At 38.9% G+C, this 19,384-nt stretch overlaps 13 protein-coding genes across 13 annotated transcripts; 5 read left to right on the top strand and 8 right to left on the bottom strand. All coding sequences in view use genetic code 12, as the record gives it.

Moving 5' to 3' along the window:
• Positions 1 to 261: 261 nt before the first annotated feature.
• Positions 262 to 699, bottom strand: CPAR2_103110 (uncharacterized protein; the record flags this gene model as incomplete). The annotated part of the gene is made up of 1 exon (XM_036812338.1): positions 262 to 699. One exon carries the CDS (start codon positions 697 to 699, stop codon positions 262 to 264), a length of 438 nt encoding a protein of 145 aa, XP_036663456.1.
• A 56-nt stretch (positions 700 to 755) lies between these two features.
• On the bottom strand, positions 756 to 989 carry CPAR2_103100 (uncharacterized protein; the record flags this gene model as incomplete). The annotated part of the gene is made up of 1 exon (XM_036812337.1): positions 756 to 989. The coding sequence occupies one exon, from the start codon at positions 987 to 989 to the stop codon at positions 756 to 758; it is 234 nt and encodes a 77-aa protein (XP_036663455.1).
• A 523-nt stretch (positions 990 to 1,512) lies between these two features.
• CPAR2_103090 (uncharacterized protein) lies at positions 1,513 to 3,201 on the top strand (the record flags this gene model as incomplete). The annotated part of the gene is made up of 1 exon (XM_036812336.1): positions 1,513 to 3,201. The coding sequence occupies one exon, from the start codon at positions 1,513 to 1,515 to the stop codon at positions 3,199 to 3,201; it is 1,689 nt and encodes a 562-aa protein (XP_036663454.1).
• A 43-nt stretch (positions 3,202 to 3,244) lies between these two features.
• Positions 3,245 to 3,979, bottom strand: GLX3 (glutathione-independent methylglyoxalase; the record flags this gene model as incomplete). Its single annotated transcript, XM_036812335.1, has 1 exon — positions 3,245 to 3,979. One exon carries the CDS (start codon positions 3,977 to 3,979, stop codon positions 3,245 to 3,247), a length of 735 nt encoding a protein of 244 aa, XP_036663453.1.
• Positions 3,980 to 4,609: 630 nt separating this feature from the next.
• CPAR2_103070 (uncharacterized protein) lies at positions 4,610 to 5,671 on the bottom strand (the record flags this gene model as incomplete). Its single annotated transcript, XM_036812334.1, has 1 exon — positions 4,610 to 5,671. The coding sequence occupies one exon, from the start codon at positions 5,669 to 5,671 to the stop codon at positions 4,610 to 4,612; it is 1,062 nt and encodes a 353-aa protein (XP_036663452.1).
• Positions 5,672 to 5,862: 191 nt separating this feature from the next.
• Positions 5,863 to 7,653, top strand: CPAR2_103060 (uncharacterized protein; the record flags this gene model as incomplete). The annotated part of the gene is made up of 1 exon (XM_036812332.1): positions 5,863 to 7,653. The coding sequence occupies one exon, from the start codon at positions 5,863 to 5,865 to the stop codon at positions 7,651 to 7,653; it is 1,791 nt and encodes a 596-aa protein (XP_036663451.1).
• Positions 7,654 to 7,657: 4 nt separating this feature from the next.
• CPAR2_103050 (uncharacterized protein) lies at positions 7,658 to 8,200 on the bottom strand (the record flags this gene model as incomplete). The annotated part of the gene is made up of 1 exon (XM_036812331.1): positions 7,658 to 8,200. The coding sequence occupies one exon, from the start codon at positions 8,198 to 8,200 to the stop codon at positions 7,658 to 7,660; it is 543 nt and encodes a 180-aa protein (XP_036663450.1).
• A 903-nt stretch (positions 8,201 to 9,103) lies between these two features.
• Positions 9,104 to 9,295, bottom strand: CPAR2_103040 (uncharacterized protein; the record flags this gene model as incomplete). The annotated part of the gene is made up of 1 exon (XM_036812330.1): positions 9,104 to 9,295. The coding sequence occupies one exon, from the start codon at positions 9,293 to 9,295 to the stop codon at positions 9,104 to 9,106; it is 192 nt and encodes a 63-aa protein (XP_036663449.1).
• Positions 9,296 to 9,827: 532 nt separating this feature from the next.
• MRPL33 (mitochondrial 54S ribosomal protein uL30m) lies at positions 9,828 to 10,115 on the bottom strand (the record flags this gene model as incomplete). Its single annotated transcript, XM_036812329.1, has 1 exon — positions 9,828 to 10,115. One exon carries the CDS (start codon positions 10,113 to 10,115, stop codon positions 9,828 to 9,830), a length of 288 nt encoding a protein of 95 aa, XP_036663448.1.
• A 144-nt stretch (positions 10,116 to 10,259) lies between these two features.
• Positions 10,260 to 13,115, top strand: CPAR2_103020 (uncharacterized protein; the record flags this gene model as incomplete). Its single annotated transcript, XM_036812328.1, has 1 exon — positions 10,260 to 13,115. The coding sequence occupies one exon, from the start codon at positions 10,260 to 10,262 to the stop codon at positions 13,113 to 13,115; it is 2,856 nt and encodes a 951-aa protein (XP_036663447.1).
• A 104-nt stretch (positions 13,116 to 13,219) lies between these two features.
• Positions 13,220 to 14,881, top strand: CPAR2_103010 (uncharacterized protein; the record flags this gene model as incomplete). The annotated part of the gene is made up of 1 exon (XM_036812327.1): positions 13,220 to 14,881. One exon carries the CDS (start codon positions 13,220 to 13,222, stop codon positions 14,879 to 14,881), a length of 1,662 nt encoding a protein of 553 aa, XP_036663446.1.
• Positions 14,882 to 15,231: 350 nt separating this feature from the next.
• SLC1 (1-acylglycerol-3-phosphate O-acyltransferase) lies at positions 15,232 to 16,107 on the top strand (the record flags this gene model as incomplete). Its single annotated transcript, XM_036812326.1, has 1 exon — positions 15,232 to 16,107. The coding sequence occupies one exon, from the start codon at positions 15,232 to 15,234 to the stop codon at positions 16,105 to 16,107; it is 876 nt and encodes a 291-aa protein (XP_036663445.1).
• A 53-nt stretch (positions 16,108 to 16,160) lies between these two features.
• On the bottom strand, positions 16,161 to 19,316 carry APL5 (Apl5p; the record flags this gene model as incomplete). Its single annotated transcript, XM_036812325.1, has 1 exon — positions 16,161 to 19,316. One exon carries the CDS (start codon positions 19,314 to 19,316, stop codon positions 16,161 to 16,163), a length of 3,156 nt encoding a protein of 1,051 aa, XP_036663444.1.
• Between the last annotated feature and the right edge of the window lie 68 nt (positions 19,317 to 19,384).

Raw genomic sequence — 19,384 nt, 5'->3', positions numbered from 1 at the left:
GGGGAATATAGCTCTTTCAAACCGATCTCGGTTGCACCAAGAATAACAGCTGAAGTTTTGTACGGATGCTAAAACTTAAGGAGCGTGCAAGTGCTCTGAGATAACATTTATCCAGGTCGATATCTAGCTGAACAAGGTTTGCATAGACAGTGTCTAATGGGCGAGGGGAGAACAATCCGTCAACATTTGGTCCTAGATTGCCTTGAATAAATAGCTCCTTAAATCTTGAAATGTTGAGAAACTTGCTGATTATAAACTGGTTCAGTGGGGAAATGAAACCACACAAATATAACTTTTTTTATTTAAGCTTCGGACCAAAACCAAGATTCTCTCTAACAAATCTCCCAACTCGTAGATGTACAAGGTATTTAGATTGGGTAACAGGGCAATCATTTGAACAGTTTGAGCCTTGTGTAGATATTTAATTCTGAACTTTGAAATGTCTCGTTTAATCTTTTTCATAAGGCGCCAACTAAACCCATCAAGAATATAAAAGGTATTTAGCGTCGAATCGCCCATAATAGCTATTCCGACACATGAAAATAGACCTAAATCTTCAAAATATTCATTAGGCGCATTTGTGCAATCTGAATCAAACTCAAGGTTCTTTGTATTTTTAAAGTGCTTGAATAAGCAATCGAGCAATACAACGTAATGCTCCTTAACTTCGAAATGAATAATTTTTATATTTCCATCCATTCTTGCTAAGTAACGCTCAAATGTTTGTGACGAGATTATTGTGTAGCGATTACTTTTTAAGTTTTAATATTCCTAGGGTATCTGAAATTGCGTTTTTGCCCAGCATTTGCTTCACAGCTGATGCTACATACTTCTCCAACTCTATACACATAGATGTTTTTGTATAGCTTTCGCTTGGTCACATATTGCAATTTTGAATGCAAGGGTGCTAATGCCAAAACCTGATGTTGGTTTATTTTCTGAAAAATAACGTCTAGAGTCTTACAAGGTGAACATATCATAAATACCATCATATTGCATGACAAATTGTCCACAAACTTTGGGTGGGGTCAAATAGCATCTCATAGATATATATATATATATGCTCCGATGTACCCTCCTTTTCAATTGAGCCAAACTTCAGGAACTTATAAAGAGTGAGGTGCAAGACAATTACACAAAACGCAAGCCGCACCAACGAACAATCCATTTTGCTCGGTAGATTCGTAGCCAGTTTTGCGAATTATATCTCCCATATACTCGACGTCAAACAATTTGTTTGCATCATCACTATTGTCCTCATATCATTATCATCATGTGTGACTCGGCTAGGTTCAATCAAATATTCAATTTGTCCTCAGCAAATCACAGTACAGTACCTCCTGGTCTTTCTTCACTACGCACGTCAATCACACCATTTTTTTCATCAACATGAAAAACTGTGGCGCTGGCATATTATCATTGTCATCAATTGATTATAAAAAGGTATACAGTTTCCGGCACAATGATTTCTTTCCAATCTGAGTTACCGCATCATTTTCGCCGTATACAACCATGACAATTGAGAAAAAGAGACCAAATTTTCTAATCATCGTGGCTGATGACCTAGGATTCACTGATTTATCACCTTTTGGAGGTGAAATCAATACACCCAATTTACACAAGTTGGCTACTGAAAATGGAATCAGGTTAACTGATTTCCACACAGCTTCAGCTTGTTCCCCTACAAGATCTATGTTGTTGAGTGGTACCGATAACCACATTGCAGGTTTGGGCCAGATGGCTGAGTTTGCCTCACGTCAAGGTGACAAGTTTAAGGGTAAACCTGGCTATGAAGGGTACTTGAATGATAGGGTTGTTGCCTTGCCTGAGATTTTACAAGATAACGGCTATCACACGTTCATTTCGGGCAAGTGGCATTTGGGTTTGAAGGAACCTTATTGGCCAATCAAGAGAGGATTCAAGAGATCGTGGACTTTGTTGCCTGGTGCTGGTAATCATTACAAGTACATAACTCGTGACGAGACTGGAGAGCAGGCTCCATTCTTGCCCAACTATTATGTTGCCGATGACAAAGAGTTGAATCCAGAGAAGGATTTACCTGATGATTTTTATTCCACCACAAACTTTACCGATAAGGCAATTGAGTTTATTGATGAGACACCAGAAGATGAACCTTTTTTTGGCTTTGTCACTTACACTGCTCCGCATTGGCCATACCAGGCCCCACAAGAAAGAATTGCCAAATACAAAGGTGTGTACGACTCCGGTCCCGAGGAGTTGCGTAGAAAGAGATTGGCAAGAGCTTTAAAGTTGGGGATCATTGAGAAAGATATCAAGCCACACCCAATTACAACCATTCGTAAGGATTGGAAAGACTTGACTGAAGAAGAGAAAGCTGTTGAAACCAAAATTGTTCAGACATACGCTGCAATGGTTGAGATTTTGGACGAGGAAATTGGAAGATTGATTGACCATTTGAAGAAGAAAAATGAGTTGGATAATACTTTCATCTTGTTCATGTCTGATAATGGGGCTGAAGGTATGATAATGGAGGCATTGCCATTAACCAATAAGAGAATCCAATCGTTTGTTGAAAAATATTACGATAATTCTTTTGAAAACATCGGAAACTACAACTCTTTTACATTCTACGGAGATCAATGGGCACAGGCAGCTACTGCACCTCATTCGATGTACAAAGCGTGGTCGACTGAAGGGGCCATTGTTTGTCCCTTGATTGTTCATTACCCGCCATTGTTGAAGGATCAACACGGTAAAATTTTCAAACAATTTACAACGGTGATGGATATATTGCCTACTGTGTTGGATCTTGCTGGTATAAAACATCCTGGCTCAACCTACCGAGGAAGAGATGTTGCAATTCCACGTGGTAAATCATGGGCAAGTTACATTTCAGGAAAGGCATCCTTCGTGCATGATGAAAATACTGTAACTGGATGGGAATTGTTTGGTCAGCAAGCAATTAGAAAAGGCCAGTATAAAGCATTGTACATTCCCAAACCATTTGGTCCTGAAAAATGGCAATTGTTCAACATCATTGAAGATCCAGGTGAAACTGAAGATCTTACTGAGAAGAAGCCCGAAATTTTGAAAGAATTGACTGATCACTGGGCAGTGTATGCTGCGGAGACAGGGTTAATAGAGTTGGGACCCGACTTCTTCAAGGTGGAAAAGGGTGCTGGAGAAACGCCAGTTTATAGAACTATCGAAGATATTTAGGATGAATTTAATTATGTATTTTAAGAAGATTATTAACTAGAGCTTACGCCGCCGGGTTTCTTGTCTTTTCGTAGGTTGTAACAGTGTCCTTGGCTCCCTTTTCAGCGGACTGTGGGTTGGCACCGGTTACGAGTCTACCATCAATGACAGTGAACGAGTCCCAATCTCCTTTAGGCGGCACATATGTAGCTCCCTCTTTTTTGGCAACACCCTCCATTGTGAGCAAGTTGTGTTTTTTGATTGAGTTTGTGAGATGCAACTTTTTCTCTGCACTGTCAGTGAAACCAGTCACTCTTTTGCCTTTAATCAATGGTTCACCAGTTGCTGGATCAATAAGATTTTCAAAAATAGCACCACCATGACAAACTGCAGTCACAACGCCACCGTTATCATAAGTATCGGCAGCAATTTTCTGTAATGATTTAGCATTTGGGTAATCAAACAACGTAGCGTGACCTGCACTAGCGAAAAAGATGTCAAACTTTTCATCTTCTACATCTGATGCCTTTTTCACATTCCTCATTGCTTTACTAAATGCTGAACTTTTGTTGAGAAAAGCTGTGTAAATGTTCCCCAAGTGGAATGATAAACTTTCGAAAATTATACTATGGCCGTCCCAACCGTATGTCCCCGTTTCGGACGCAATTGTTACTTCATAACCTGCTTTGGTGAATTCCGTGTATGGCTCCAATACTTCGCTGAAATAAACTCCTGTTTTGGAACCCTCTGGATAAAATTTACCGTGGTATGAACTAATAGCAAGTAGTACTTTAACCATTGTTGAAGTTAATTGGAGGTGCCTGAAGAGATTAAAAAGAGACGCATGAAATTGTAGAGAGTATTTATAGGCTGTTAATAGTCATACATTGCTCTCTATTGCTTACAAATTTTGTGGATTATAAAAGGCTATACATGACATTGTTCTAGACGGATTTGCAAAACCACATCCGAAACAGGCAATATGTTCTACTTTTGTGTAAACAGACTCTACTTGACTTAGTAATGGAAACTCCATCGAATTGTTCTTTTCTCTTCGAATCCATTGGTATTGAGAAGCTCTGTCTGCATGTTGTGTCAGCGATGCGGTGCTGTTGATTTATTTCGTGTTAAGTATCACCCAGTACAACAGTATTGCTACAAGCTGCAACACGGAAAGCAAATCTTATTTTTTTTAGCCGTGCATTACTTTCCGTAACTTGACACAAAAAGTATTATCATTTTACGGTGGTGATGTTTCTTCTCCAATGAATATCTTGTATTTGTCACGTAACTCATTTGCTCTACCATCGCTTTTGTATTGAGACATTATGCCATAGTTAATCGTACAATATCGATAAGGAAGCAAGAGAGCGTCATTCCAAATTCTCATTTTTACATAACCCCCCCATTATATATACACCATTATCCCTCATTGCAACACTTCTTTTAAGTTTACTTCGCCTGTTCCTCTTTGCAACGGCTGGGGTTGCGTGTCACTCTTTTTCCAGCCAATCATGAAGATGATGTTGAACGTGGCAGGAAGTAGCACTTGCCCGTCAGGCTGTACTTCCCCATGCAAACTTTTGTAAATTTGATTAGCTGCCAACAACACGTCTTTGGGTAAGTTGTGTGCTCTAGATAAGACTGCGTTTTGCTCTCCCATAGCTTGTAAATCTTCGCATATGGAAACAATATCAGGAAATCCCCCTACAACGATATCCTCAGAATCAATTGTCAATATGCTAAAGCCAGCTTTATTCAAAAGGGACCCTACATCATTCAAACGAACCAATGGTGACATGCGAGGAGAGATTCCTCCTTTCCTTTCGAGCTCGGCCAATTGCAATGACGTGCGTAGTTCGTACAAGGTATCACCACCAAAGAGAGTGCCCATAAACAAGCCATCAGGTTTTAGTATCCTGTTGATGTTTGCTAAACTCTGTGGTAGGTCATTTATCCAGTGTAAACTTAAATTAGATACTACCAAGTCAAATACATCTGATTTTTTTAGTATTTCGTGATCGAATTTCTCCTCATCTCCAACAACCTTTGTCACTGTTCCTGGAAACTGAAAGTCTAATTTCTGGTCAATGTCTCGATCCAACAACTCCTTTGAAGAATCAAACAACACAAGGTCTTTGATCTTGGCTCGAACTAAATCTTTGTCTTTATTCAATTGGTCAATAATTTTTTCCTCAATCTCATCGCCTTCCAATTGTCGTGAAACATAACTCTTTGTACAAAGCTGTTTTAGCAAATTTCCACTATGACTGCCAAAATCTAAAGCTTTGTCGAATGGTCTAGTAATGAAGGCCAATCGCTCAATTGTCTCAATAGCAACTTCGTCTCTCAAGTATTCCTTCTTTCGTGATAATCCAGGATCAAGTTTCGGTGTCCTTGACCGCTGCAAAAGTTTAGCAGATCTGTCAAACACATTAAACTGGGGTTTTACCTTGGCTGCCGTTGCAAAGTTCCGAGAAATAGACGACATCGTTAGTGATATTGTTTTAATACCAATTTGGAGAGCAGGAGAGTAGGGAAGAGAGCAAGATAAAAAAAAAAAAAATTGGTTCTAGGACTGCTGTGCTCTACATGTTTGGCACAATTCATCGATGGAGATTCTTCAACATATCTTCCTTAACCTTTGACAAGTACCGGTCGCCTCAATTACGCCCAGTGGGTATGCTGAGCTGGCGCTTCAAGTTTCGTGCTACAATTTCCCACATACATTTGAGGCAGCATAGTATTGTGGTGCATAATCGGAGAGGTTCAATACCAGAGACTAGATTGCCCCAGCACTCCAATGAGTTACCGGTCAGCTCCAAAACCCTACAATCTTTGTCCGAAATTTATGATCGGGAGAGTTTCATTGTATTCGTTGATCAACTTCCAAATTCTGCATTCAGTACGTTCCTCAAAGACTGTGCTAAATGTGACTTCAATATCACCAACAACATGTATATGCTGGTTAGAAAGGCGCAAAAGAATATGAGAGCGAGGAACCTTGTAGATTGGGCATATGTCTACCAATTTCGATTCAACCAATCTCAAGTCGGAATTTTGAACTACAATCTCAATTGCAAAAAATTGCTCAAGAAAGAGTTTGTGCTGTTATACAATCTGAGCTACATTAGCTGGCTATTGAATACCAGTCAAGAAGAGAATGCTTCTCAATATGTGATTCAACTCCTCAAAGACTCGGAGATTCCGTTACCTTTAGTATTCGAGACGCTACTCAAGACCAGGGATACAACGAGGTTGCATACGGTGTTTGAACACTTTGCAAATGAGGAAGTTGACCTTTCAGATGAATTGTGGACACAAATTTTACAAGTTGGTTTAGAAGTAAATGATTATAAGATAGTAAAAGAAGTGTACTTGCGCTACATTATGAAGGGGTTTTCGGGTGGGAGGATCACCCTAGAAGAAGCTGTCTTGTCCTTGATTCCCAACTCAAATAAGATGCTCAACTCATTGACAAATACACTCTTAATGCATGTACTTCAAGTATTGGCCATGCATGGAGATACTACCCTGACGATTGATTTGATTGAAAGTCATTTCTTTCACAAAGTGGTTGCAGGGGGCTCAGCTTTGAATAAGGATCTTTGTGTCAGAATTATTGAAAGTCATTGTTATAGCATCGAAAGCAATGAATCATCTTTTGAAAATATTTTGGATTTGATTGATGTATTTGCGAAAAAGGAAATGAATGGCGATACGATTTCTGCCGATTTGTTCCAAGCAATGAATCACAAATTTGCAAGCTACAAATTGAATAACCAGATGTCCGAGGCTGATATCATAAACCCACAAAGCGATGGTCAAGCTCTTCCCCTAGCAAAGACTACTGTTCTTCATGACTTTGTTGTTCAAATCATGAGCTATGTCCAGCATCTACATCCAACAACAGCAAAGATTTTCATCGATTGTTTATTGAATTATGTGGCCACGTACTTGAACCACAGTGGGATGGTACAAACACTATCGGCAATACATTACGTATCCCCTGATAGCATAAAAGAATTGAATGAGCTATCTTTCAATCTGATCTTGTACTCCCTATCCAAGTCTTCTTCGAAACGGTGTGCATCACATTACCTTAACTATATGAAAAGTATTGGTTTTAAACCATCTCCGCAGATGTATTCATGGATGATAAATTGCGCATTGAGGGGCTATTACGAACCATCGGTGCTATATTTTTTAAAGCAATATTATAAAGACCATATCACTTTGCGAGGAGTTATGAAGCAAACTGTCCAAAACTTGCCAAACAAGGGAATCATTGGAAGATTAAAGCAACAACTAATCGAAAATGATAGCGTTGGCACGCAACTCAATCTACTTGGTGTTGATACAAATGAGGATATTTTTTTGGCTGTAACTGGCCCGAAACTTGACCGTAAGTATCATGCAACTTATGATTTGGACGACTTGGCCAAGTTGAAAGTAATTTTTCCTGTATATTGAATCATCATCCACTTATTGCGGCTCGAATCTCTTCTTCATTGATTTCAATTGTCTCTGGTACTTTGCCGTTTGAGTTTGCATTTTCCTCAAATGAGTCACTGTTGATATTTTGCAACGTTACTGAATTCATGGAACTCATCATTGTGGAATCGATGGCCATACGAAGTATATTGTTTGCATGGCAAGCAAGATCGTCGTCGACTTTACCCCTTCTGCGAGTTGGCGAGTTTTGTTCTGTCTGTCGTGAAGTAGTCCATGGTGACGTTTTTTGTTTGTCTTCAAAAATTGGGAAATTCGCCTTATTTTGAATAGCTGGTTGGTTGAGATTGTTCAAGGAAGCTTGTGGAAGCTCAATTTTGATTCTTGACAAAGTTCTCCGGCTATTGACTAAAATATCGTGTAATGGGTTTGTAAATTTTTTATCAGTGAAGATTTTACCCACGGGTTCGTCATTGTAGTCATAACTTGTTTGTGAGCCGGGGGAAGTCTTTGTATTGTGCTGCTGTTTTCGAGGCAGCTCATTCAGTATATTGTTCAATGGTCTCATAGTTGGTAATGGTGTCAATAACAGGTTGGTCAAGAGAAGAAGATTTTTTGAAATCCTATAAATTTGGATAGGTTTTATATAATTGCATCCAATATTTATCTTTTGGCTATATTGGGTAAAAATGCAATTTTTCAATTTTGTGTTCTCTCCTTTTTTTTTCGCAACTTCAGTGCCAATACGATTGAAAGCTGAAGCAGCCTTGTCATATCAAGGGGGAGGAGGTTTATGAAGCGTTCTTATTTGACATCAGATTGTTCACTCGTGTGGATACCGTTATCGAGAAAAAGCTCAAAAAAAGTGAATGATTCCGTATACGGTGAATTAGCAACTTTTTTTTTGACAAATCTCCCATAACATGGCGGAAGCGTAAAGTTCTTGGTGCAAAAAAGTTCCCAACTAGGGACCCTACCAACAGAGACAGCTAAATTTACAAATGCAACTTTTTTCATACATTGTCCTCATTGGTGTGGGGCGAACAATTGAAAGCATTACACAAGCGCGTGGCCCAACATGGTACCCTATCCGAAAATCTGATCTAAAAAGGTCTACTCGTGCGGGACTTTTGTAAAGTTGTTATTGTTGAGGCACGTGCCATCCGGAACAACCTGCAAACTTGAGCCTTGTACTGCTAAGTGTTTTCCAGTAACCAAAAGACACCACTATCAGACTACAGACACATCACCATTATTCCAATTCATTTTTATTTCCACTACGCGAAAGATCTTACGTTGGAGTACTAGGAAATAAACATATGTGTACTGTGTACTGATTAGAGTAAGCTCGTTCTCAACGCCACTTCGAACTCAATAAATCCATTCTTATGTCACAATGCCAAATCAAAAGAGTGTCAACAGCGTTGCAACGTGAATCGCAAAGCCAACAAATCCCTAACAAGCCCTATGTTTATTGTTGTGTCCTATTTACATATTTTTCTTGCTTTTGTAGCTTTTCATTTGTCTCACTATCATAGCGACTATCCACCGGACATGGTATGATTGAGTTAGCACCTACTAGCAAAAAACAAATACCAAAAGTAGTCGTGAAGAGCGATTGGGTTAGCCTATTTCGCTGACTTGCTTTAATATATGTGAACATTGTCAAATCTGTTTGGAATATAAGTAGAAAATGTGTTTAATAAATAAATTATTGTTTGATGTTGTATGTGTGTTAGTCCAGCAAATGTGATGCTATCTCAGATATGTTCTTTTCGTTGCTGATTTGTGTCAAACAATGGATTGTTAGAATAAATATGATGTCAACTGACTGGAGGTTTTTGAATGACTCGTAGTGCTAACAAGAATAGTAGAACTTGGGTTTAATCTTATGGTTGCATCAGATGTTATTTTTTTTTCAAATCTCTCAATTGGTTAGACCTCATTGTATTCTTTTTTTTTTTTTCAGTAATACATCAAAGCTATTATGCAGGAATAACTTTGAATACAACCAATCATAATCAATGTGATGATAAAAGAGCCCATGAAGTTCCCTTCATACTGAACTTCTGAAACAAAGAGATCAAACTTACAGTTTTAAAGTGTATATGACGATCCAGAATCCAATCTCCGATCCTTCGGTCGAACTCTATAATCTTTGATCGATTGATCTAACTATTTACAAATTATATCCTCTACTCATAAACTTTCCTCGTACCTTGTGGAATAACCTCATATCCACTTTTCCACTTTCGTTCACGATTTAATTCCTCCCTAGTCTTTTTCTCATTGGTGACTTCTATCTTCACAAGTTCTTTGACTTTTGCTAATGAATGAGCGGACGACACATCACATTTTGCATATACTGTTTGGTTTCTTCTTTTTAACCCCAAAGCTTCCAACGTGTGTCGTGTAGTTGGAGGCATACCTATTGAAGAACGTATCTGTGTGACTTTGTAGTATAGCTGCCTGGTGGATGACATTGTTAAAGAAAAGATTAGCTTATCCCTCTTGTTCCTAGGTCCAGCCGATGACTGTTCACTTTTCCTTTTCTTTTTTTTACTTTTTCGTATTATTTCACGAACACATTGGTAGTGTGCACTGTGTCAACAACGACCTTTTGACAAATGGATGACTTGAACATCCAGGTTATCAAAAAAAGCCCTCAATTACACGCGGAAATAAGCAATTTAATCGCTTCACTCAGGCATGCGTTGAAAGAATCAGAGAGTAACAGACGCGTCCTTTACCAATCATTGACGACTAAATTGGTCGCCATTATTAACGAATTCGAGCTACAGCCAAGATTGCTTGAAAAGCAGCTCGGATCTTATGTAAAGGAGTTAAGTGAATTATTTCTTGAAAATGTATTGATTGGTGAATTCATTGGGAATATAATATACGCGATTGCTAGAGTGTGCACTTTCAAAACTGTGGCATTGTTCTTTTCGAGTGATGTATATCTTTTTGATTGTCTACTCGAAAGGTGTCATGATTCAAGCGAGGCGGTGAGGTTTGTTTGCCTACTATGGTTATGCAATTTGGTCATAGTTCCTTTCCCAATAAAGACCATCAGAGTTGATTTACCTGAACTGTTGAAGAAAACTGCGCAAGTTTCATTAACGAGGTTTGCTAATATTTCAAGAACCCAGGTTGCTGCTCTGATCTTGTACTCGAGGCTACTATCTAGACCTGATTGCCTGGATATGCTTGATTCATTTTTGGATTCCATGGTAAATTATTGGCCGAAAGGGGGCTCTAGTCAAAAGTTAGGAACATTCTTGGTAGTGAACAAACTACTAAAGCGAGTTCAAATTAGTCAGTCGCATGTTACAGGGGTATACTCTTGCATTATAGGTGATCTTTTAGAATCGCAAATCTCAAATATGAGCTTAGTTTACTCCATTAAAATTTTGAGCAAGTTGACTGTAAGTCATATCACAGGAGGACTGTTTGTCAACGCGGCTGAATTGATAAACAACTTGGTAAATGACATATTATTGAGTGATGTGACTTTTGAAACCAACCTTCGCTATGCCATGGCTAAGGCATTATCCACCATTACCAAACAACTATCCTACACAGCTGTCAATTATCAAAATCAATTGATCCAGTTTATATTGGATTTAGTCGATCCCAAAGAAACGAATGTACCAAAATTGCACACCGTTTTGTTGTCCTTGGGGTATATCTCTTTGTCTAAGAATTTACCAGTACAGTTTCAAATAGATTGTATTGAGCTTGCTCGACAGCATCTTTTTTTCAAAGTTCCCAAGGGAACAATCTTGATAGGAAGTCAAATCAGAGATTCAGCTTGCTTTTTAATATGGTCTATTGTTCGAAACCTCAAGCACGCTGGGCCCACACTAGCTGAAGTATTTGCAGACTTGTTACAGATGTTGGTGTTTGACGAATTGTTGTTGAAAAGATGTAGCATTGCAGTTATACAAGAAATGTTAGGCAGAGTTGGCAAAGATCTTGTTCAAGCTACTGACAAGGGCGAGTTCATTGTAAATTTTGTCGCCAAGTTGGGCAATTTGCGTCTAGATCAGCACGTCAACTACCAATTCATTGATGTCCTCTATCACGATATTGATTTAAGTTTTCTCATTATACCACTAGTTGACTCGATATGTGAGGAGGATGGAGATGGTCACTACTTAAACAAGCTACTCAACCAACCCCCGGCATTAGAACTAGTTCCTAAAACGACAGCAAATTTTGACGAAATTCGATCCAAGTTAAAAATGGCAAACAAGTGGCACATTCTATTCCAGTTGGACGCATTTAATGAAGGTTACTGTGCGTTTGACAATTTCGTATTTGATGAATCAAAACTAGATATGGTAAAGGGGTACCTTTATTCTTTGAAATATAAGCAGTTGAGCGAGTTAGATTGGCACAATTTGTTGAAAATTCTGAAGTATGGCAACCTTGTTGGAGAGATGAGAGAGGTAGTTTCACACCAAAAGGAATTGCCCATGCGTGAAGTATTATACCACTTGCCTCATGATCGCAATCTTTCGTGTACGGTTTTCTACTTTCCAAATCTTGATCGTAATCAATACCAACTGCTTATAAGCATCATGAAAGATGAGCGCGTCGATGCTGTTGTTCGTGCAAATATGATCACTAACCTTGGTGAGAATTTGCCCACGTATTTCAAGCTTGAGGATATATATAGCCTATTTGACGACTACACAACCACTGATCAGGGTGACGTTGGTTCCAAGGTACGAATAGCTGCTATCAATTTGGTGCTGAAGATTGGGCTCTTGGATGAGAGTATCAAATTAAAATTGATACGATTGAGTGGTGAATTGATGGACAAAATTCGGCAACTTTCTTTCACAGTGTTGACAGGATTGGACTTTAGTTGGGCAAGGTTATTACAATATTACCACGGACTAGAGGATCAAGAGTCAAGAGTTCAATTCTGGAGAGGTATTACATTCACATGTGGTTCGTTTATTGGAAATATTAAAATCATCAATGAAGCGTTTTGTGAGCTATTGAGTTACAGACCCAAGGTGGGAGATTTTAACATCTTGCTCGGGTTCTTGAATCGAACTGAAAACGCCAGCAAACGAGATGTAAAACTTGTGTCTATGGTGTTGCAAATGATTTTAAAAATGTTTGACGCAAATTATCAATTTGAAAACAAGCCAAGTTACCAAGAGCTATTTGTGAAATGCTACAACTTACACATCAACACCAGAAACTTAACCAGAGTCAAGACGGTCTTGCAAATTTTTGTTCATATATCACAAAGGTGTCCAAAATTACGGTTGAGAGTGTACGATAGGTTTTTGTGGATTTTGAAACATCATCCTTCAAAGGAGCTCAGGGCATTTGTTGGTGAGACTATACTTTTTGAAGTTGTCGACAGTACTTCCTTTTCGCGTTATGAAATAGTTGACTGGTTTGATATTAACCATTCAGATTTGGAGTTTATAGAAGGTGTACTCAAAATACGAGCTTGATGTAAGCTTGGGTAGCGCGCACACATCTGTGGTTTTTTTTTTTTGCACTTTTTTAGATGATCATCACTCACTCACACAAGTGAAGAGTATTTGTAAAGCCAGACATGCCTAGGAAGAAGTCGGCGGCGAAGAAAGCCAAGGAGCAATTGTTAAAGCAATCAGACATTGAAGGCAACGTAACTGTTGAAAGCAATGCAACGGTTGATACAAGGGAAAACACACAACCATTTGACAATGAGCCACAAGCAGAATTCGATTCAGAATCATCTTCTTCAGAAAACGAGGAAGAAGATGAATACGGAGATTTAATCACAGATGAAGTAGAGCAAGGTATTAACCAGGTTTTGTCAAAAATTAGATCAGACCCTAAATCACTACTTGATCCAAACTTGAAATTTTTCAAAGACCCCGACTCAGATGAAGTGCTTGTCAAGAAACAAGGAGAGAAACCTATGTATTTAAAAGACTACCATCGTCAAAATTTGATTGACGGCTCTTACAAGGAATTCGACGAAAACGAAACAGTTGATGGCGTGAAGTCGTTCGCAACTGAGCAAAGAGAAGAGAGGGACAAATTGTTGAAGGATATAAACAGTGCTTTCAATGAAGAAGGCGAAGACGATGGGTTTTTGAAAAAGAAAGACAGGAGCGAAAAAGAGGAGGAGAACATTCAGAGCCTACCTGATCCCGAAAAGGATCAAAGTGCTTTCCTCTCGGCTTTCTTGGACCGAAAAGCATGGATACCTAAAAAGGGGGACAAAGTCATTGACCTTGATCAAATAGATAGAAACGATGAAGAAGATTTTGATGATGCAGTGGAAGATTTTGAGCATGCTTATAATTTTAGATTTGAGGATGCCAATTCGACGGAGATCATTTCATACGCAAGAAATCAAGCCACTTTGCGAAGGTCCAAGACCAACTCACGTAAAAGAGCAAGGGAAAAAGCCAATGAAGAAAAGAGAAAGGAAGAAGAACATAAGGCTGCATTGTTAAAGAAAAAGAAAACTGCAAAATTAAACAAGTTGGTTGATCGTTTATCAAAGATTAAGGAAGCGGTTGGGAATGAGGTGAGTGACGAGGTTATTCAAAAAGTATTTGGAGATTCACTATTGAATGACGATTTTGACGATGCTGATTGGGATAACAAAATGGCAGAAATTTTCAATGAGCAATACTATGGAGCTGAAGTTGAAAAGCCAACTTGGGATGACGATTTGATGGAGGGCATGGGTGAAGATTTCGGTGAGGGGGATAACGCCGACAATATTGATCTCGAGGGGGAACCACCGAAGAAGAAAGCAAAAAAGGAAAAATTAAAGGAGAAGAAGTCATCGAAGAAAGAAAAAGAGTCGTTACGAGCCAAAGCGCAAGAAATTATAGAATCGAATACTCTTAAATTGAAAGAGGAAGTTGAGGAGGAGAACGAGGAGCGTGGTCGCAAGAAGGATGCGGGTGAATTGAAATTCAAGTATCGAGAAGTTTCACCTGAATCGTTCGGGTTGTCCACGAGAGAAATATTACTTGCTGACGACAAGCAGTTGAATAATTTTATTGGTATCAAAAAATTTGCTCCATATCGTCCAAAGGAACTACGTCTCAAGGATAAACGTAAATACGCAAAGAAGAAACATTTACAAGAGTGGAAAAAAGAAGCTTTCAAGAACCTACATATCCCAGAAGAAGCAAAAGATGACGAAGTTTGGATTCCTGTTGGTGATGCGGCTATACCAAAATCATTTAAGCGCGGTCACAAATCTAAATAGTTTCAAATGAATAGAGTTTTCAACGAAATTTGATCTGTCATGTATCAGTTGTAATTTTATACACAGCTCCACCAAAGCAATGCGACCATTCCTGTAGTACCTCGGTAATTTCTACATCTCTCTCATAATAATCATGCTTCTGCAGAGGGAGTAAAAAATAGAGATTTCAATTTCAAAATTCAACAAAATTCACAACGCAGATTTACCCAACTTGGAAACGCACACAAAAAAGAGAAAAAAAAAAAAGGAAAATATCATGAGCCCAATCAAAAGATTTCAAACATTCACCCATCACCATTCCACACTCGCTAGTTTCTTCCCCACCCCTTTTGCACCACCACCACGTTCAAATGGCAGGCTCACTCTACCAAACGGTCAAGTTCTACTTGAAATCAGTTGTTTTCGGCACACTTATTGCCGGTTGTGCACTTTATGGGGTTATTGCATCGATAGTGTTGAGACTTGTGGGCAAAGTTGATTACGCACAATATACGGTCGCTAGAGCCTTCTTTTATTCTTTGAAACTCGTCCTCGGTATCAATATAAAGATCAAGAATGAACACTACTTGAAGGATTTGCCAGCGATTGTTGTTTCAAATCATCAGTCTGCATTGGATATTCAGGTATTGGGTAGAATTTTCCAACGTGGTTACACTGTGACAAGCAAGAAGTCATTAGCCTACGTACCTTTTTTGGGATGGTTCATGGCTCTTAGTGGCACTTTTTTCTTAGACAGGGCTAGATCGAGCAAAGCTAAAAAGGTTTTGGAAGGTGCATTACAAGTTTTGAAAAGACAACACCGTGCTTTATTCATGTTCCCAGAAGGTACCAGATCAGGTACCGAAACCTTGAGTATGTTGCCATTCAAGAAGGGAGCTTTCCATTTGGCAAGACAAGCTGGAATCCCTATTATACCGGTAGTAGTTTCAAACACCTCTACCATCTTTAATGCCAAAAGAAAAATCTTCAACACGGGGGAGATTCATATCGAGGTATTGCCCCCAGTGTCCACCAAGGATTTGGAAACGAGCGAAGATGTCACCAGATGTTGTGAAAAAGTTAGAAGTGACATGATTGAGACTTTGCAAAAGGTGGGGTATTCATATGCACCGGGTGTTAAGCCAAATGAGGATTTCCATCCACCAGTGCAAACAGTGCAAGACGTTGAAACTGATACAGAGGTTGAGGTGATCAGTGAAGAAACACCATTGATTTCTGGAGACTAGGTTTACATAATGATTATTTAAAATCCAAAGTCTATATATATAATGCATTTTCATCATTCAATTATTATCGCCTTTTTCTTAGTCTTTTTCTTCATTGGTTTCACTGTGATCACTGAGGAGTCAGTGGCGGAAGATTGCTTCGTCGATGGCCTTTCTTCCTCTTCCTTTTGTTCACCTTTGGTATCTACTGCTTCATTGGAGCCTACTAGCTGCTCTTTCTCACTCTTCTCGCTCTTTTTGACCTTTTTTTTCTTCTTTGGTTTCTCGATCGAAGTTTGTGATAATTTTGCTCGTAAAGCGTCTAGGTCAACGTCGTATTCCTCATTTGAAGAATTCACTGGCGCCGCTGAAAGAAGATCAAAATTATCCAATTTCGACGAGTCAATCTTTATGGCATTTTTCTTTCCTTTTCGCTTCGTGCTAGATTGATTATTCTGCTCATTAGCGGCTTCCACCTCACCTTCGACTGACTCCTCATCAAGTATGAGAACTTTTTCCTTCTTGATTTTCGAGGATTTTTTCTTTTTTGGTTTTGTTGGCTCCTCAATTCTTGAAGACAAACTAGCTGTTTTCGAGTTGAGCGAGTTCGTTTCATCCAGCATTCCCAAGGTTTTGCTTTTAATCTTGCTTTTCCTTTCTGGTTCAAGGTAAAAAGGATCCTCCTTCAAACGAAGTGCTCGTGCCTCTTTATTGGTACGGTTTTTGTTATCCGTTTCATTACTTGACAACTGGATCAAATCCTCCTCAAAGTTATCTGTGTCCGAAAGGAATAGTTCGTAAGTTTCATTGGTAGCAAGCTCTTCATCAGCATGAGGCATTTCATTGATTACCAGGTTCAAATCCAAATCCTCTGGGAGACCAATATGGCGTTGAGCATTTTTGGCAATCGGTTTCAACATGTAAACTTTGAAAAAAGATGGCAAAACATTACTCAATAATCCAGGAAGCTTTTTAGATGGGTTGTTTATTTCTGATTCTTGCTCCGTAAAGGGGTTCGGCTCAAAATCTGTAACAGGATTGGTTCTGGACGGTTTTTCATCGTCAGAAAAGATTAAATTTTCATATTCATCGCTGCCAGAGCTATCATCCGAGCTAGACTCTAACTCCAGTTCAGTGTCAGATATATCTTCCTCTTCAAGGTCACCTCTCGTAGTATTGTTTTCATAATGTGATACGTCCTTTGCTTCAAGTTTCTTTATCTCGGACAAATCCTCACCAATCATTGCCTCTTGGCAAAGCTTCAAAAATTCCAACCATGATAGAGCTCGTTCTTGGACCTCATAATTGTAATGCTTCTCCCAATTAGTCAAAAATTCAATTAATTTGTAAAGGTGATAACTCATTTCATAATACTTTGAGTCCGAAAACTCGCCATTGTTTGAATACACGCAAGTGTAATCGTAGATGATCCGATTAAAAAGCTTAACCAAAGCTTGGATCATGACAGACAACACTTGAGGCTCCTGTAGGGTTAGCAACATGGATGATATCTTGAAATGACCAGATGTTCCAAGTCCCAACTTTTTATCGATGTTATGATTAACCAATGTGTTGAAAATGCACAACTTCTTGTCCAAATTAACAACCAACTCTTTGTTTTCAACTTCCACCTCATCGTCATCATCCACGCCTGTTTGAAATTCATCAATGTACTCTCCTAAAACCCAGTAGACATCTTTCAAAATAAATGGACAGAATGCTATCACATTTTCATCCAAAACCACTTCAACCACAATTTTTTCCAACAAAACAGGTCGTATGGAGGGGACTTTGGTCGCAAGTACTCGAATTTCGTTGCCAATGTGAGTCGCAATCTCTTTCGACGCAGTTGTTGAAACAGGTGCAGAGGAGCCGGGCGCCACTGGCAATAAAGTAAGGTTCAATATATCTTTCAAGACGGCAACATACCACTTAAAATTGGGAATGTTATTGTAGTTGTCTTTCGATGCTATCTTCAATATGTTGGTCGTAACCTCCAATTTGAGCGAATCGTCCACATTATTACTATCTGGGACTAATTGAAGTAGCATCACCTTAATCACTTCAACAATATTGTCGTCGTTTACTAAGTAGCTTGAAACCTCTAGAGCTTTTTTCTTTATGATCAAATCAGGATCATTTAGACAGTCCATGATCACATCGGATACACCCTCTACACTATGCATGAAAACTGGGAATATCTTCAATATGTTGATCAAAGCAATCAATCCAACAAATTTCAAATTCGAGTCCTTGGTTTTGAAAAAATTCATCAACTGAAGGATGCATAGTTTGGCTGTTTGTTTGTCCTTGGAAGACTCCACTGACAACATCTGTCCGTTGACCGCACAATTTATACACTCATAGATGAGGGAAGATGCTTGAGTTCTTTGCATGAGATCCATTATGGCAGGTAATATTTTCTTCTTCATTCTTGGTTCTACTCTTGACAAACTTTGAAACAATTTCAAAATTCTAATAATCAACCAATTGTTTTTGGTTTCCTCCAAGATGGAAAATAACTTCGGTAGATAATTGAGAAACAATTTTGGGTTCTTTTTTGATAATTCGCAAATTACATTGACCGTAGCGCTGACAACTGCAACATCAGTGTCATCCAATTTCTCTATAATCCTGTGAAAATTTACTCTTAAGCTATCGGGGTACTGTAAGAAGATCTTGTACATTGCAAGGATGGCTTTTTTTCTGATGTAAGGCTTGGAGTGATTCAACTTCATTAATACATCATCATTGATATCCTTGGACAAACTAGGAGTTACAATTGTGGCGATTCCACTCAAAGCCAATCCCACTTCAACATGCAGCGATGAGTTGAGATCTTTCTTGAACTGGTTTGTTGCAAGAATGAGCAAATCTTGTTCGCTTTTGAAACTCTGAATTGCGGCTAAATAACCTATTCGCTTTTGCTGAAACTTGTTAGACGACATCACTTCAAGTATTTGAAAATTGCACCACGACATATCAAACCCATACATTTCCAAGTAAGCTAGCTTCAAAACTGCCATTGCCTTGGTCTCGAGATCAGTACTGTATAACTCAGTTTTGCATTCTTGAATGGCTGCATCCAAAAATTTTGCAAGACTCTCTGGTGAGTCCTTTGAGTGTGCTCGAATCCCTTTAATTAAATCATTGAGTGACTTCTCAAACAGAATTCCAAAAGGTTTTAGCCTCGCTAATACCTCGGAGTTTTGTAACTGGAAAGAAGACATGCTCTTCAAGTTGCCGACCAGTGTGGGTTTTTTGGTGTGTGTGATTTCTTGTTATCGCGAGGAAATAT

The sequence above is a fragment of the Candida parapsilosis genome, contig 005569, assembly GCF_000182765.1.
Source record: "Candida parapsilosis strain CDC317 annotated contig 005569".
Lineage (NCBI taxonomy): Eukaryota > Fungi > Ascomycota > Pichiomycetes > Serinales > Debaryomycetaceae > Lodderomyces > Lodderomyces parapsilosis.
The sequence above is the reverse complement of the archived record's forward strand: the minus strand, read 5'-3'. Positions and strand labels throughout refer to the sequence as shown.